This window comes from Plectropomus leopardus, chromosome 10 (genome assembly GCF_026936395.1).
Source record: "Plectropomus leopardus strain MGB_pleo_1.0 chromosome 10, ASM2693639v1, whole genome shotgun sequence".
Lineage (NCBI taxonomy): Eukaryota > Metazoa > Chordata > Actinopteri > Perciformes > Serranidae > Plectropomus > Plectropomus leopardus.
In genome coordinates, this window is record NC_142185.1 from 25,907,867 (window position 1) to 25,920,401 (window position 12,535).

General features: G+C 41.1%; 1 protein-coding gene across 5 annotated transcripts in view; it reads right to left on the reverse strand.

Annotated features, from left to right (window-relative positions):
• Positions 1 to 12,535, reverse strand: part of il1rapl1a (interleukin 1 receptor accessory protein-like 1a) — a 255,917-nt gene that overhangs the window by 66,895 nt on the left and 176,487 nt on the right. For all 5 annotated transcript variants that reach the window (XM_088083416.1, XM_088083414.1, XM_088083415.1 and 2 more), the window contains exon 6: positions 9,651 to 9,725. In XM_088083416.1, the coding sequence (XP_087939542.1) occupies positions 9,651 to 9,725 (75 nt within the window). The remainder of the gene's footprint in view (positions 1 to 9,650; positions 9,726 to 12,535) is intronic.

Below are 12,535 nucleotides of genomic sequence, written 5' to 3' on the forward strand. Positions count from 1 at the left end.
AACCAACGGTGCTGGACACGCCGCTAAAACTGCAGCTGCTCAAAGACAGCGCCTGACAGTCCCACGTCAGCTTGGTGCCTCGGAGGAAAAATAACCAGGAGCCTGGTTTGAATCAAGAATGGGTTCTCACCCCCTCTTGCATCTTCTTACTGGGCTTCAGTGGCTGCAGTGAGTAATGTCAAGGCAGCAATAAACAAGCAGCTGTATGTGATGCACAGCGGGGCGTTGTGTCTGTCTTTATTGCCTGCTATGTGGTGCTGTTTCTGTCTCTGCCTTTGTGTATTTTCTCATTCCCCTGCTTTCCTCTCTCTCCCCTTCCTGTTAGGAATGTGTAGAGGCGCTGTTAGTTCATTTATCATACAGCAGGCTCCAGCTCTCAGCCCCAGACTCAGTGATTAATGACGACCGTTCACACACTTAAACATTTAGCTTTGTTTCGCTGACACACTAGTTACCATACCGGTCACCACGGCTTACTTAACACCAGGTCACTGTGGGACTGAAACCAAATTGAATGACGACACCATTTTTTTTCTCCTCTCATATCTGCAATGTGACCTTTAAGGGCTGTTTTTTTTCCCCTCTGTGTGTTAGAATGAAAATATGTCATTTATCACAAGAAATTAACATATCCACACCGACACAGCCAATTGGGAAAGTGCCTTGTGGCCCTTCCACCCTCCGTTAAAGATAAAGATACATGTACTTGGTTAATTAAAAATCCTCTTCTGATAGATTTCATCTCATTTAATGAGCCATGTGACCGTTTCAGAGCATTAAAGAAGTGTTTTACTGCTGGGTAGATGTTTTTTGTTTTTTTCATAAAACTGCTATCTATGCAGTGGAAAGATGCAAACACTTCTGAAATTGGTGCTTCCTGAGAAAAAAGGAGGAAAAGGGCTGAGGATTTTGAAAAACTACCAGAATTCACTACGTTACACGGCATCTGTTCACAAATTCTTAAATTACAGCAATCATTGAATGAAATCATTTTAGGCAAGTCAAGAGCAATGTTTAGCACTGCTTTGTTTTACTGTTTGAACTCACGTTTTCAGGGCACATTTCAATGACACAGGAAACATGATGGCACCCACTCCTGTAACCCATTCTTGTACTACAGCCAGAACGAGCACTAAAGTATTATAGGAGAGAACAATTTAGAAACAGCATGGCACCCTCTTTCTTAAAAAATGATTGTATTACAGCCAATCAGTGCAATAAAATTTGTTTCTGAAAACATTTTCGGCAAGGAAAAACTAACTCTTTACTCTGCTTTGTTTTACAATTTCATCTAATTTTTGTCAGCCTCCAGTTTGACAATACAGGAAACAGTGTGGCACCCATTTCTTGTTCACGTATTCTCGTATTACAGCCAAACAGTGCACTAAAATATGTTTCTGAAACATTTTTGGGAGAGAAATAGGCAATACGGTGACAGAATTTGGATTTATACTTGACCAACATCGCCTAGTTTGACAGTTCAACCAGAGCTTGGTTTGAGTTACTGAGAGAGAGAGGTGGCACTCTCTCGATCCACCTCTATACTGCTCGTATCTGTGGTGGCGGGCATACAAAAATGCCAAAGTACAATATTTAGTTTGAGCCACAGCCCTAAAACCTACCTACCTACCTCTAACCACACTGCTTTGATACAAAGCTGGCTAAAAATCTGCAGAGTATCCCTTTAAGACTGCAGCTGGACCATACGCTCTTGTCCTTTTTATGGATTCTCTGTAAGATAACCATCATTTCCATCACCACTATAGCTAATGCCATTATTACCAACATGTCTCACTCCACTCACATACACATTCAAACATACAAACCCCAAAATGACCATGCTATTACAGATAATTTCATGCATGTCTGAGCTGAAAAAGAAGGAGGTGAGAGGGAGTGAGACTAACAGTAAAAGATATGGTGTTCAAGTGACAGAGTGTGTGTGTGTGAGTGTAACACAGAGACAGACAGAGAGCAAGAGAGAGACAGAGAGTAATTTAGTGAAGTGACTCTGTGTTGACCTTTAGCAACTCTCCAGAGCAATGTCAATTTCAATTTCACCCTTCTCAGTGGAAAGGTTGACACGTGCGGTGAAACAGCTAGGTGTTCCTCAGTACTGTGTACTTCTTGTAGAGAGTACAGAAGAGAAGGGAAGAGAAGATGGAGTGTTGTTAACCACTTCATAAGAGTTGGGGAAATCTGGACAAACTCAATGACAAATCCTCAAATCTTCAAGCAAAGAGAGGTCAATGTATGTGGCGGCAAGGAGAGAAGAGGGGTATGGGATAAAGGGATGTAGGAAGAGAAAGAAGAAGGGAAGGGAGAGAGCAAGAACGTGGAATTTTGAGGTGCTATATGTGGAAGTAGGTTTATAGAGTGTGCGTGAACAAAAGTCAAGCTACAGTAGGCATTTTTGAGAGACTGGTATGAAAAAAATGCCCTGTGGATATTGCTGGTACCTGTCACTGCTTCAGTATTGCTTTGTGTCACAATAATCCAACAATACATGTAATGGATATATGAATAAACTCAAAACTAAAGGTGTAAAGTAAGGGTGCAGCTCTGTGAACAAAGAGTTTTTAAAACAATCTCTAAAGAAAAAAATTACCATCGTGCTTCACGGATATAGAGTAGCAACAACTTGTCAAAAACATACCCCCTTTAAAGTGAAAGTTAGAGTGAGTTACAGTAAATACAAAGCAGCAGTAATTTAATTGTGCCTCTGTCTGGTCTGGTATGTGGCTGATAAGGGGAAATGCGCCAAAATGGTCCAAAACATTTACACCAGGTGTTACCTGCTGCAGCTTCCCAATTTTAAAAACACAGACAAAAATTCAAACAATAGAAATGTGCACAAATGAAAAAAATGTGCTGCTAAAAGCCAAAACAAATGCATTAACAGCAAACATGCTGCAAATACAGAAATGATGAAAAGTCAAAAACACTTAAATCCTGAAAACAAATGGAACAGAAAAATGTTGCATATCCAGTCAACACAGCAGTTCTCCAGACCTCTCAATCTTGCAGTCATTTCCAGTAAGTGTGCAAAGACTGTTTGATTGGAGACAACACTACCCTGTCAAAATGTGCATATTACACAAATAAGCAAACAGTGTATGCAGTGTACTACATGTCAGTGTACTGTAAATTTACATGCACATTTAAGTTACAGCTCTTTTAGGCTGTTTAATCTTATCCTTGCCCCAGTATGCAAGCACCATGGAAGAATCGATTTATTGACTCAGCCACAGTAGGTGGCAATATGTCCCCTTTCAGATATTTTTTTTTACATATTTTTTCAGTTGACCTACTACGTCACATACCAAACAAGTTAGTCAGCGACAAATGGATTACATGTCGAACGGTGGTTAACTTTTCTGCACTGTACATTTCGTATGTACTCTCTCGTACTTTTCCTGGCTTTCTTCTATGAATTTATGCTGTTTGACTTCCAGGTCAAAGCCCAGCGCAGGGACTAGGAGCATGCGCACAAGGCCTAGACCAGTTCAGGTCCAGTTGAGGCATAGACATGAAAGAGTAAATCGACTCCTAACCACATTATCTACGTGTGTTTGTCCGACTTCGAGAAATTTGGCTAAGTATGATTTCAGTCGGACCAACATGCAAACATATATTTTAAAAAATCAGTTTAAGTCAGACTAACACAATAATTTGTTTTCTTCCAACATCATGTAAATGTACAGACTTAAGTATCCAATTTGAGAAAAAGCATGACAGTATTTGCACCACTGTCGCCTGATGACTGAATGACAACCATGCAGCATCTTTTTTTGTGGAGCAGTTTAAACTCTGGCATGTTAGAATTACATGAAATTGGAAGGTGTGACTCAGCTAATAAGATTATTTCTTGAATTGCAGACTCTCCGCATCTCTTTTACCCAACATGTCAGACTGTTTGCAAAAGTTTACCAAATATGAACTCAACATAAAAATCCCTGCATGGATTTACTTCGCTTACAAAAGCAAATCCACTGATTGGAGGAATTCCTTTGAAATGAAAAAGAAAAATGACTGTTTGGTGTCTTGGCCAGCAGACTGATGTTTTCAAATGAAGAGGGAAGAATATGGAGGTAATTTGGGGAGGAGAGAGGGAGATCAGAATGGAACAGCCACACTGTCAGTCTATTCCTCCGAGCTTGTCAAAAACATATTGCTAAAACACCGGGGAAATCAGGAATGTCACCATCTCTGAGTGTAAGCCATCTAAGCGTGCATGGCGTGCGCCTGTACGAAGTGCATGTTGAAGTAAAATAAATATAAGAGTCATCTCCCTCCTGCCACCCATCCGGTGCTGTTGGGTCCTGCTCTCTGAAATAATTGATTCTAATTCCTTTCCACTAGAGTGCACCCATCTGCTGGCTTTGGGGGACAGTAAAATCCTCTATCAGTTACAATTATCCCACAGTTACGAAGGACTGCGCCGCCACCGTGTGTGACCCACCCACCCCGAGTGGTGCAGGGGCATGTGCAAATATCTGTGCGTGCACACGTGATGAAGAGGGAGAACTGGCGGGACAGAGAGAGTGCTGCGTAAGCGTGAGTTGAATTCCTCCACCCCTCTCCTCTGGGACGACGAATCCATGACAAATCATCCCGAGGGAATAAACACCAAGTCAGTGAGTTTGTGAGTGTGTGTTTTAAACTCAGAGCTTTGTGTAATATGTCACATACTGGAAAGCGTGTGTGTGCTTCTGTGTGGCTCCCTCACACGAAACCCCAACACGTAGACACAAACCCCTCAGTATGAATCATCCTATTCTGGAGAAGTGGACTGCACCAACTCGCCACTGGGGGACAGCACTAAATCTGGCAACAGAGAAACTGGAGGACGACAGACAAAAAACCAAAACATCCTACACAACCTTGATTTTTGTCTCCTTTGAAAACTAAAAATGTCAAGTTGTCCAGAAGTAATATTTGTGATGGAAAATAGGCCTGCTTTCAGTTTTTTGCACACATCCCTGAGGACTCCTGAGGCCCTGAAGCCTTGTAGATCTGTGATGATAGCGGCCCACACACGTACGCACGCGCGCACACACACACACACACACACACACACACACACACACACTGTGCTGTGGCACTGCGGTTTAGCGTCCTGAGTGACTGAATCTGCAGCTGTGAGATTTGGGCTCTTCAGCTAAAAGGGACACAGTGGCAGAAACATGTGAGGAGACATTTGGAGAGCAGGGAAAGGGACACTCTGAGAAGACCCGGCTCTCCTCAAGCCTCCTACAGACGGTGTAATTTTAGCAATCTTCTAAGTATAGTGCAAACTACACTGTGTAACATGGATCTGATAAACTTGGGTATGATATCAAGTTATCAAGTTGTATGACAACGGCTTTTGAATCGCAGGCTACAATGTAAGTCCATCTACGCCAATACGCAGAACAAAACGTCAACAGCGTGCGTCATCCAACTACATCGCTGTTGGGGTTAGAGAAAAATGTAAACAAACATAAACAAACTCGCTATAGTGACATTTATGTGTGTCAAAAAAGTCTGAAGAGGAGGAAGAGAATGTGGACGTGGTCGTGGCTGGGGAAAAGAGGCCAACTTGGCATGCCAATTTTGCAACGGGAGCTAATCTACTAGCACCTAGCAGTGTCACGCTGATCAGTGCGTCATTTCATGCTGCTTTTCTATTGGTTGTTAGAATATGTAACCCGTAACAGCAGTCACACAGTGTGATGGTCATCCCAAATTTCTGCTACTGTCGGAATTTATCCACAGTTGTCTTTGATTGCACGACTGTGACAATGGCCATCCTTGAACCTCCCTCAGTGGACCACCGTTTTTAAGCCACGTTTCTTTTGTCTGGGACAGTTCAAAATTGCAACTACGACACAAAGGAAATTTTCTTCCTTTGGAGAGCAGATGAAGGGACACTGACAAGACCCCGCTCTCCTTGGAAAAAACACTGAACATCCCCTTCCTCTAAACATGCCCAATCCTCTTGCTTTTACAACCACTCTCGCTTTCATTCTTATTCTGTCCTCCTCTCTGCATCATCCTCTTTGACTTACGTCCCTGCCGCGTGTCCTCTGTGAGAGTTTATGTAACATATGTGTTTTATTTATGTCTGCGTGTGTGTGTTGTGTGGAGCTGGCTGCGATGGCGGCTGTCTGAGACCTGCACTGGTTGCAGCAGCGGAGGAGATAAAGTGGGGCTGTGTTTCCCGGCAGTGTTGCAGATTTATCTCTCTGCTTACGGCTCTGATTTTACTGCCCATCCACAAGCCTTCACTGGATCCCATCTCTCCCTCTCTCTATCTCCCACTTGCCATAAGGGACCAGCCTCTCTCTGTGCACGCTCTGGCTACCATAAATCTGCCACGTTGCTCCATAAAGCTGCTTAGGGCATGACTCAACAAATATTAAGGAAGAGGAGAATAAATAAATAAAGCAAAATAGAAACTCTCGTCTGGAGGGAGAGACAACTTTTCTGCACACAAAATGGAGCCCGGCTGTAAAATATTTACCTCGGTGTCTCTGTACTTTAGACACTCTTCTGGGATTGTAGAGGCTCACTGCACAACATCACACATACTTTCTCTCCTTCCCTGCCTTGCTTAGGGCTCTCTTTTTGCCATGGTAGAGCCGAGCCCTCCTGTAACATACCAGGAGAGGGAAACTCCAGTGGTTTTACACATCAAGGCCAGTTTACTTGTTACTGGAAGTACTTATGGGTCAGTTCCATGATGTCTTATATGTCTCCTGTTAAGTCTATTAAAAAAATAACCCATATTATGTCACCTGAGTTATCAAGTCTGGAGAAAAACTGCATTTCAAACTGGGAACATTATGTTCTGCATTTACCCAGCATGGAGGGTTAAGCAAAGACACGGCATTAAATTGCATTAGGGTTCAAATTGGCTATAAAATAGTTGGCAATGAATTTCATTAGTGACTAGTAGTCTATGTTATGATTCATGCCGTGGTTACATATCCTAAGGTGGAGGCAGAAAGCCAGTATTGCGCCTTTTGTAGCTGTAATGTGTGAGTTACACAAAATGACACTGTTTCCTTTGTCTCTGGAGCAAGTTTCTGAATACAGAAAAGGATTCATTTTAGACCTAATTTCAGCTAATTAGCGTTAGTAAATCTGCCATCTCCTGCATATTTGTCTTCCGTTTTGACAGACAAACGCACAATTACAGGTTAAATTTATAAAGAAAATTTAGCTGACACAAATAGATTGCAGAGGAATGAGTCCTAAAACCCAGAAGTGAGTTAGTATTTTTGTAATGCTCCTCATCTCAAAGTCATGAGATGATGAGATGAGATGATAAAAGTGTTTTTATTTCAAGGGGTTTTTGGTTAGATGCCTGAAATAAGGTCTGTGGTTCTCCAACATAAAATACGTCAGTAAATACTTCACTTTTGAATTTTGAATATGTTGAGTGTCTTTAAAAAGGGGTTTCCTGACAAGTGGCTAAATAAGGCTGCAGAGGTTAACATCTTCATGCCAAAGAACGTTTTACAGCCTTGTTTGTGGTGGCGGCATTAAAACATGTGACCGTGGTGTAGTTCATGTATAGCCTAACGTGAGCTTTTTACTCCTGACTACTGCATTTATGCTTCAGAAATACTGAAAGTGGTGTTCAATTGTGAAGATTATCTTGCTGAACAAAATCATAAACTTTTTTTAAGCTTATTTTTGAGCAAACCAACAAATAATCCAACCCAATGGACAAATCCCATTGGCTTTTTGTCAAGGGAACTGGGGCTATGGTAACTACCTGGTTGGCCTAAAAAAAAAAAAACTCACAAAAAAACTCAAATCTCACTGTATAGTGAGAGATCAATGGAAGCTGCATTGATTCATCACGAATTGTAGAGAAAAGACATGGAAAGGGGTGCCCAGTTGGTAGAGCAGGCGTACAGAGGCTACGTCCTTGCCACAGTGGCCGTGGGTTCGATTCCAACCTCAGCCCTTTGTGGCATTTCATCCCCTCTTTCTCCCCCTTTCACACTAAAGCTGTCCTATCAAATAAAGGCAAAACTCGCCCAAAAATATTCTTAAAAACAACAACAAAAAAAGAAAACAGAAGGTATTTCTATCCATTACATTTGTTTTTAAATTCACTTATAATACATTTGTCCATCAAAACTGTCAAAAATCTGCTGGAAACTGCAGATAATTTGCTGAAATTAGATTGGAGAGACACAGAAGTAAAATATAACATTATCGAGTTTATGGAATACTTCCTGCGATTAGTCAAAGACCGCCTAAAGGGAATCATCTATTTCTTAGGAACACAAACTTGAGCATTATCTGATCAAATATATATTAGTTACATTTCCCTTTTTTGTCAATGCATTGCTGCATCCCAAATGTACTTTTATTTAATTTAATGTCTTAATTGTAGTGACCTTGTTAGTATTTTCTCTAAAGGCAGCATACACTTTTGAATTTGCAAGTTGTTTAAAAGAGCACTGCACAAGAAGATGAAGAACAAGTATTGTTTTTGGTATAAAATGTTGGAAATAATAAAATTCATCTGTTTTTCTCGTCTGTCCTCTAATAAACAGATTATTTGATTATCAGATCAGTTGTTAGTTGCAGCTCTAACCTCGGCTGCACCGATTTAAACAATTCTTTTGTTTAAACTGTCACTTACAAGTCTCGAATGTTATGAAAGTGCAGTATTAAATCACTGTGGAGTACTGAGTGCACTAACTCTTTAACACACACTCCACAGCAGCTACAACAGTTACTCACTCTGCATACATAAGACAGAAGTGACAAGAGAGGCTTTAAATAATTGTGAGAAAGTTTCAAAGGACGAGACAAAGCTTTCCTTAAAGTCTCTGTGATATTGAGACAAACGACACAAATAGCTGAAGGGTGCATTGTGCAACCTGCTCATGCATGGGTGTGAGTGTGCTGACATATTAGACTGCGCTTGTCAGTTTATCAACAGCAGCAATTTTTCACTCTTGATCAACCAACCGTGGAGGCATTTTAAATGAACTACCTGGATGCCAACAGCATCAGATACGAGACAAAAGGTAACCTCTCCGTGAATCATTGCACTTTCTTTGTCTCCGTCCCTGCCCCTCCTCTCTTTCTGTCACACACTTATCCAATCCTTCTCTCGCTTTCCAGACCTCTCAGTCTTGTCCGATCGGCTGACAGACACATGAGCCATTCATAGAGCGGCGAGCACCATGTGGACAGCGGACTGTGCCCAGAAATCGAGCAATATGCTGTCAGAGAAAAAAAACAAACACAACCACATGCATACATGCGCTCAACGCACGCTTGCACACATGGTAGGCCCACTGTGACCCCACGTCAAATAAGACAAACAACAGCGACTGAAAGCAGCCGCCTGTCCATGTGGCCAGCCGGCGTATGGAACCCTGGCACCATATGGGCTCTTCATTGTTGACAAAACAGCCGTAGGGACATTAGCATCCACCATTTGCATATATGGAAAACACTTTTACAATTGTTTTTTCTTTTGCCATTTCTCTAGCAAATAAAAGTGCCATCATCAATCTGTGTTCAGCGCCTGGAGGCGTGTTGGAGCGGATTTGTAAAGTCATCCATTTCCTGTCATTTGGAAATGACACAGACAATACTGACTGCAGCTGGAGGAAATCCCATGATGCACTTACCTAGCTGCAGCTCCATGTTGCTAATCTTGTTTTCCGAGGGAAACAGGATCTTTGGCGGCTTGTCGGTCAAAGGAGCTGAAAAGGAGAAAAAGACAATTTAAATATAGTATCGTAAAAGACAAAGCAACAATGCAGGCAGACTGACTTTGAAGAAGAATAGTGAGGATTTCTGATTGAACTATTTTTAAGTTAATTCCCAGTGTAGTTTTGCACTTGGCTCCCAATATTTTTCTTTGCATCCCACTCTGCCTTACAGAGATTTGCTAGCATTTCAGCACAAAAAGAAGTTATCTCCTACCTCTTCTTCAACATAAATAAAGTGCTCATCCCTTTTCTGTCTGTCCTTGTTCCTCCCGCTCTCCCAACTTGCTCTGAGTGTCTTCGCAGACACATCGTTCTCTAGTGTCTCTACACCTTCCCTTCAATTCATTTGACCTACTTCTAATCATAAATTAATCACTGCTTTGCCAAGAACATGCCACCATTTAATCTGCATGAGTGTTAGGTGTTTGAAGAGCCATCATGGAGTGTGTGTACGTGTTTGTGTGTGTGTGTGTGTGTGTGTGTGTGTGCCTGAATGAGGGGGAGCAGCTGATGCTCTAATGATGCTAATCATCCATACGGCGGATGTCAGACCTGCTGCTGAAGTCCTTCCTCTGGGGAACGCCTGAACATGCAGCAGTTTTATTGTGGTTAAAAGCGTTTGTGTGTTCTGCGCTCTTTGGGGTTGTGGGGTTAAGAGAACAGAAAGAGGGTTTTGTATGAACACGACTGAACAGTAACACAAGGCAAGAGAAATGGAGGGGCTGTGTCTCCACGTTAGATGTCTTGATCATGAGGTACTCTATCTTTCTCTCAGAAAAACTTAAACAACCTTTTTCTTTTGTATTTTTCCATGCTTTTCTTCTAGTATGGTCTTGCTGCAAAGTTTGCCACTGAGCTTCTGCACTGGAGCAGACAAAGTTTTTTTTTAATTAATTGCTTATTTTTAAACTAATTGCTCTGAGGTCTCTCTGCTTTTGGCCACAACAGTTCTTTGCTTTAGTTATGGTTACGCTGGTATGGTGACAAACTGTATTGAATAGGGAAGCTAATAATGAACTGTTGACCAACAACAAGAATTTTGACTGAATCTTATCAGTTAAAGCCCAAGCTATCATCTGAAACCAAGCCAATAAACAATCCCAACCATCTCACATCAAAATGGCTTGATTTGTCAAACTTGTGAGATAAAGTTGGCCGTGTGATGCTAACAGTTAGCTGGTCTCTCTCTGTGTGTGCAGGGCGTGCAGACTCTCAACATCCCCGGTGAGAAGTTCCCAGTCTCACTCCCAGAGCGAGAGCTGGGCAAGAAACAGAAGAAGCACTGCTCTATAATGAGATTAAACACACTTAAAATAATTTTTAAAAAGTCATTTTTATGATTGGTTACCATGGCTATCATTTAGAAAGAAAAATTTAAATGAACATCCCTAGTATAAGAGTATTGTTGGTACAATCAAAACTAGACATATTGCCACACAGTTGTATGTCTCTGTGCACCAATCAGGTCTCAGAGTTTAAATCCATGTCTGTGAAAACATGGATGCTTCACACACAGAAATTCTACACAGTCAGCACAGTTTCAAGGTGAATTTTGAAAGTTCTTGAGTTATTGCCAAAAACATGTATGAGGCTGTGACCTTGACCTTTTGACCTTCAACCACCAGACTCCAAATGGATGTTTGTGCCAAATTTGTAGAAATTCCCTCAAGGTCTGCTTGAGATATTGCATTTGTGAAAATGAGACGGATGCAAGGTCCCAGTGACCTTTGAACACCAAATTCTATTCAGTTCATCATTGAGTTCATCTGAATGTTTGTGTCAAACTGAAATAAATTCCCTTACGGTGTTCTTGAGACACTGTGTTTACAAGAATGAGACAAAAGTAAGGTCACTGTGACCTTTCACCACCAAAATCAGATCAATTAAATTACAATTAAAAAGTCTACTCAAATGTTTGTGTTAAATTCAAAGGGAGGCCAAGACTGTCGCTAGCAGGGAGGCATAAAAAGTGGTCAACACTCACTATTTTCATCTTTCTGATGCCTGAACGTATGAAGGTGTATTCCTGTTTATATGTTACAGTTTTATTTTGGATAAAAGACACAGAGCTTGCATTATCACTGCACTGATCGGACTAAGATCTGTATCCACACCAAACCGCAAAATTATCCTGACCAGATTGTTTTTTTTCGTTACGCAAGGATCCATTTGCCAGTGTGATTGAATGCACCCGACGTGTGAACAAGATGTCAAATGCTAGTTAGCAAGATTTCACAAAGAGAACAAAATTCAATAGAGGAATATCCATGAAGTCTCCTGCAGTCCAGCACTGAATCCATGTGCTCTAACAGCTGCTTGGCCAAGGAACACTTGGACCAGTGCCTCCAATATGAAAGTGACACCTTTAGTGCCAGAAAGCAAGGCCCTCGTTACAGTCAAAATGTATAGTTTCTCCCCCTTTGTCAAGGCACTGTCTTGCTATATGTGTGTTGTTTAGTTCAATTATTAAAAATAAGTTTTTGTTTTGTTATGGACATTTCTTTCTGATTTGTATTCATGTCGATGAGTTGTGCTGACGTTGTCCCTGACCTCTGAATTTATGCTAAATTGGCGTCCCTGAATTTTGGAATAGTCTACCACAAACAATTAAATCTTTTTCTATTTCCTTTACCCTTTTAATAACCATGATGACATCTTTGACCATACTTTTTTTGTTGTATTTTACTTTGTTATTTGTGCTATGCTGCTTTTTTGTTATGACTTCATCAAGATATTGTATGCCTTTATTCATCTACGTATATTCTCAAATTTATGACTGATTTTATTTGATCTCTTTATAT